General features: G+C 38.8%; 1 protein-coding gene across 1 annotated transcript; it reads right to left on the bottom strand.

Moving 5' to 3' along the window:
* Positions 1–204: 204 nt before the first annotated feature.
* Positions 205–933, bottom strand: LOC311239871 (tropomyosin alpha-4 chain-like; the record flags this gene model as incomplete). The annotated part of the gene is made up of 1 exon (XM_084328316.1): positions 205–933. One exon carries the CDS (start codon positions 931–933, stop codon positions 205–207), a length of 729 nt encoding a protein of 242 aa, XP_084184442.1.
* Between the last annotated feature and the right edge of the window lie 5,388 nt (positions 934–6,321).

Here is a 6,321-nt window from a genome sequence, read left to right as displayed (position 1 = left end):
TTTCAATTCATAATGAATCTCATATGTATTCAAACCATCTCTCGCTAAACACAAAACACACAATTAATTTCATCATCAGCTTTATTCCTGTTGAGGCCTGATGTCTTAAACACAATGTCCAGCTCTCTCTCTCTCTCTCTCTCTCTCTCTCTCTCTCTCTCTCTCTCTCTCTCTCTCTCTCTCCTTCGTTTCTCGTTGACGTTTTCACACGCAGCCCAGCTCTTGCAGTGTCTGTTGCAGTGTCTGTTGCATTCCCGTGTTCTCCTCTTCGGCAGATGATAGGTTTTCTTCTAGGTCATCGATGGTCTTTTCCAGTTTAGCCACTGTCCTCTCTGCAAACTCAGCACGGGTCTCCGCCTCTTCAAGTTTGTCAGTGAGCGTCTTTATCTCCTCCTCACACTTGTCTTCTTTCTGGGAGCACTTGTAAGACTGAGCTTCTAGGGACTTCAGGTTGTCGGTAACAGTCTTCAGCTCCGCCTCCACGCCACCACACTTGAGTTCTGAAACGTCTGCCCTCTCCTCTGCCCTTCCCAGCTCTCCCTCCAGGATGACCCGTTTACGAGCGACCTCCTCGTATTTGCCGTCGGCCTCCTCTGCGACGTGTTTGGCTTCTTTGAGCTGCGTCTCCTGGATCTCCACCTTCTCCTCGTCTTTCACGGCCCTGTTCTCGATCACCTTCGTACCTCTTTCACTCTCGTCTGCTGCCTTCTCAGCCTCCTCCAGCTTCTGCAGAGCGGTGGCCAGTCTCTCCTGGGCCCGGTCCAACTCTTCCTCCACCAGCTGGACCGTGCGGCTCAGAGCCGCCACGTCACCCTCGGCTTTGTCGCGGAGTTCTCTTTCCGCATCCAACTCCCGCTGTATCCCCAGTGCGTGATCCTGCGCATCATCCGCCTGTTGCTGGAGCGCCTGGACTCTCCTTTTCACTGCGTCCATAATATCTGCCCTTAGTGTTGTTTATTCCTTTGGTAAAACGGGTTCTGGTTCAAAAGCAGGAAAGTAGTCGTCTGGACCACGATTTCAACGTAAAATGGCTTCTGGTTTGGTTGTTTTATTCAGCAAACAGGCGAAAAGGGTTGTTGTGCAGCAGGCAGCGTTCAAGTCAAAAACGTCCTCTCTTCCAGCTGACAGCTATGAACTGTGTTGTCTCTGGCTATTATCAACAGAACAGACATGCCTTATAGTTACAGAATCCACCACATAGCCGTCTGGACACGCCTCCCTATTCAAACTAGCTGGTCAACTGCTCTTAGCTAATACAATGGTCATATCTTTGGTGTGTGTGAGTGAGTGGGTGGGTGGGTGAGTGAGTGATAATGTCTCTCACAATACACTATAGTCTCTCTTACTCTACTCTTGGGTCAATGTCAGATCAGACTGTATTAGTGAATGTTTCACAATAGACTCCCATCTTGATTAAGATTTTGGTGTGTGTGTACGTGTGTGTGTGTGTGTGTGTGTGTGTGTGTGTGTGTGTGTGTGTGTGTGTGTACGTGTGTGTGTGTGTGTGTACGTGTGTGTGTGTGTGTGTGTGTACATGTGTGTGTGCGTGTGTGTGTGTGTGTGTGTGTGTGTGTGTGTGTGTGTGTGTCACTCAATTGTTAATCACATCAGAACTGGTTTTGTGACCTGCCTGATGAAATCAGGTCCCTTCGTGGTCAGCCAGTATTGATTGATTGGTGTGAACGCTCCCCGTCGTTGTGACATCAGAGCTCTTGCAATTGACATCTTTGTCTGGTATTTTGGCCATATTGTTTTATAATAACAATTTGTGCTGTTTACTGTTTAATAATCAATCAAAAATATACTACACTAGTGTGGAGAAAATAAAAAGGGCCAAGAAGCAGCCGGTTCTAAGAAGCTAAGTACTGTTACTTGAATGAATGAATGAATGAATGAATGAATGAATGAATGAATGAATGAAAACGTTTCTTTTTGAACATGTATTCTCCATATTACTCCAAACAATCACGGTATAGCTCCGTCAAACAGAACAATCATAACAACAAACATTTAAAAAAAATTAAAAACAATTAAAAAAAACATTAAAAAAAAGGAATTATAAACGAAAAGTCAAGAGCAATGTATTTAGTTAGCAGACATGTCCAAAAAAGGAGTAGAGGGAAGCTAAGGTTATTGATCCCTACCCCCTTACATTTATATTTGTTCTTCCATTAATTGTACTAGATATATAACATAATTTAGTATAATACAATATAGAATATACTTTTACTTATAGTAAAAAAAAAAAAAAAATCACTTGACAGCAGTGAATACAGTACATAACACAATATAGCATAACTTTGTTTATCCTCATTACTCATTTCTGTATTTCTCTAATATGTATTTTTAAGCTGCTTTTTAAATTGTGCCATATGTTTACTCAGTTTGATGTATTCAGGTAAATTATTCCACAACTTCACTCCACAAACAGATGTTTTTTTCAGCGTAGTGTGTACCATTGGTTGTTTAATATTCCCTCTCCCTCTTAAGTCAAGTAAGTCAAGTAATTTATTTATAGAGCACATTTAAAAGCTCAAGAGCCAACCAAAGTGCTGTACAGTACAGTCAAAGCATAAAATCAATGTCCTATAAAATACACAAATACAAAAAGGCACAACAGGAAAGGACAGTACATTAAAAAAAAATAGGACAAGCGGATAGGGGAGCACAAAGTATAGTATAAGTTATATTCTTCTTCCCTGTCTCTGAACCATTTTTGAATGTTGCCTGGGATTAGTTTGTATCTGGCTTTGTATACAATGAGGGCAGTTTAGCTTTATAAATAAGTTATTGGTGTGTTCATAATATCCTACATTGTTGATTATTCTTATTGCTTTTTTTTGCATGGTGCATATTGGCTGTAGAGTGCTTTTGTAGGTATTACCCCACACCTCCGCACAGTAGTTCATGTATGGTAGGAAGAGTGTACAGTACAGTGTATACAGTGTTTTTTGGTTTAGAATGTGTCTTATCTTACATAAAACACCAACACTCCGTGCCAATTTAGTCCTGACATATTTGACTTGAGGTTTCCAGTTGAGTTTGTGGTCTATTATTACACCCAGAAATGTATTCTCAAATACCCTTTCCAGTTTAATACTATCAATCATTAGTTCGACCGGTGTGTTTTCTTGTATATCATGCACGTTTACCAAATATCATGAATTTTATTTATTTTTTTATATTTAATGATAATTTATTTGCATCAAACCACACTTTAAGCTTGGATAGCTCAGCTGCGACATTCTTTAACAGCATTTGGAGGTTCTCTCCCTCACAGAAGACATTTGTATCGTCAGCAAAAAAAAAATCAATATTTTAGACGCATTACCTATATCATTTATATACAGTATGAATAGTTTCGGGCCCAGAATTGACCCTTGCGGCACACCACAGATTATGTTTGACTGAGTGGACCTGTACTCCCCCAACTGCACAAACTGTTGTCTTTGTTTTAAGTAACTTTTTAACCATTTGAGCCCTACTCCTCTGATCCCATACCTTTCCAATTTTAGTAGCAGAATATCATGATTTATAGTGTCAAATGCCTTCTTCAGATCTATGAAGACCCCTATTGCAAACTTCTTATTATCAATTATGCTTGTCAGTTCTTCTACTAGGTCCATTAGTGCCAATGCCGTTGAATGATTCGATCTAAATCCATATTGACTGTCTATAAGTAATGCGTGTTTATCAATGAAACTGTCCAATCGTGCAGCAAATAATTTTTCCATTATCTTTGAGAACTGGGAAACAGGCCTGTAATTGGTGAATAGATTTTTCTCACCTGCTTTGAAGATCGGTATCACTTTTGCAGTTTTCATTTTGGTGGGGAAGGCACCCAGTTTGAATGAGTTTTGATTGATTGATTGATTGAAAAGTTTATTAACAGATTGCAGAATGGGTACAGTACAGTACAGCTCAATACATACAATTGTTAAGAGGATGCAGACCTGAGAAAGACTTTCGTCTTGTTTCCATCAGGGTCCCCCATTTTCAATTCATCATATGACACACACGACATACAGATAGACAGTACTGCTACATCTATACATTTATGACATACCAGATTTTCAAATACAGTACTGTTTGTGATACTAAGAAAATCCAGAAAAAGAGTGTATATACATTTGACATAGAAACTGTGCATTGGAGGAGGTTGGGTAGGTGGGGTGGGGCTGTACATTGGAGGTGGGGGGGGGGGGGGGGTTGGGTACATTGGAATACTGACAAAGCCATGCTTGAAGTCTTTATTGTACAACTGGGTTAGGACATTTTTAGGGGCCAGTTTGAATTGCAGTCTCCCGTAGGTGTTCTTTGAGAGTGTTTTTGAAGGTGGGTAGTGATTCACATTCCTTTACAGCTTTGGGTAGGGCGTTCCACATTGATGTGGCATAATTGCGAAACGAGAGGTTACATATATGCACTAAAGGGTCTGCTATGGCTATGATTACTTGTTTAATTAAGGTCATGTCAATGCCGTTACAATCTGTTGATGTTTTATTCTTAAACATTTTCACAGTGTCAATAATTTCATATTTATCCGTATTTCTCAAGAAGATAGTACATGGGTTTCGTTCTTCAAAATAATTAGAAACACCTCCCCCTTGTGGCGGGGTTATCTCCTCTGCCAATTTAGGCCCCACATTAACAAAGAAACTGTTGAACCCTTCTGCCACCTCATTTTTCTTACTTACTGACTTTCCCCTCATCTATAAATTCATCTGGAAAACCAGAACTAGTTGATTTATTTCTTATAATTGAGTTTAATATATTCCATGTTCCCTTTATGTTATTTATATTTTTTTCTAATACATTATTATAGTACTCTTTCTTACATTTTCTAACTATCAGTTCGTTTATTTTTGTATAGTTTATACTTAATTTCTTTCTCTTTATTTCTATGTTTTATAAATTCTCTTTTTTTTGCAAGCATTCAACAGACCTCCTGTAATCCAGGGTTTGTCAGACCTTTTAGCATTTGTTCTACTTTGCTGCATTGGACAGCTTCTGTCATATAACAGCAGGAACATATTGAGAAAAGAATCATAAGCAGAATCCACATCTACTGATTCATATACATTTCTCCAATCCTGTGATAATAGTTATTTTCTGAACCTATTTAAAGTGTCCTCCGTTCTTAATCTCCTTTGCATAATTACTTTACTATCAACCACTTTAACATCACAATGATAGACTACAAACACCGGTAAATGGTCACTAATGTCGTTTATTAATAGTCCACGCTCTATATTATCTATTAAATTATTAGTAAGTATATTATCTATTAATGTTGCTGAGTGACATGTGATTCTATACTCGGTTTTGTAATAATAGGATATAGACTCCTACTATACATTGCATCCTTAAATTCTTCTATCAATGATAGTTTGTTAGGATTAAAAAAAAATCTATATTATAATCACAAATAAAAGTAACCTTCTGGTCGGTGTTTGTAATCATACCTTCCATCGTTTCTCTGAATCTTTCTAGAGCTGGGAGCTCTGTAAATGCAACTGACAATGATATTCTTCCTTTTTCCCATGTCTATTTCAATAGCAATACATTCACATAAGTCATCAATTACCATCGTCATACTTTCAACTATCTTGAACTTTAATCTTCTATCTACATATAGTCCTACTCCTCCTCCCTTTTTATTTACTCTATCCATGTAGTTAAAATTATATCCCTCCGACTCAAAATCCACCCCTTTCTCCAGGTTGATCCAGGTTTCCGATATTGCAATTATGCTGAATGGTTTGGTGAACTGTTCTAGATAATCTTTAACCTTATTAAAATTAGCATATAAACTCCTGCTATTGAAATGTATGATCGATATGTTGTGTTCTAGTTGGAATTTTTCCTTGAACTGGTCATCAGTGTAGCAAGTTACTATTCACATTATTAAAGAAATTCCTCTCTGGGTCACTGTCTCTGTCTAGATCATGCATGTTAACTGTTCAAGGTTTAAGCACACAGAAGGTGTAACAGAATCACACCCAACCATATTTAGTAGACAACGTTGTCCTAATAAATCAAATGAGTCATATAAATATTCCACCTCAGCAGGGACCGCACCATCGCCAAACACCTGAATACCCGTATTGCGCAGGGCTGGGGGAAAACAGGATCTCGGGTTCCACAGCAAATGTTCAAGTGCGGCTATTGACCAAGTCCAAGGTTCCCAATTTTCATATTCCCAGTGGCTGCTCGTAAATACGCCTAGTTCATTATTCTCCCCTGTCAAAGACAGACATACTTGGCAACTCAATTCCACGGACAACCAGTCCGGAATGTTCTTTATAGTGCCGCATAAAA

This window comes from Notolepis coatsorum, assembly GCF_963971535.1.
Source record: "Notolepis coatsorum genome assembly, chromosome: 14".
Taxonomy (NCBI): domain Eukaryota; kingdom Metazoa; phylum Chordata; class Actinopteri; order Aulopiformes; family Paralepididae; genus Notolepis; species Notolepis coatsorum.
The sequence above is the reverse complement of the archived record's forward strand: the minus strand, read 5'-3'. Positions and strand labels throughout refer to the sequence as shown.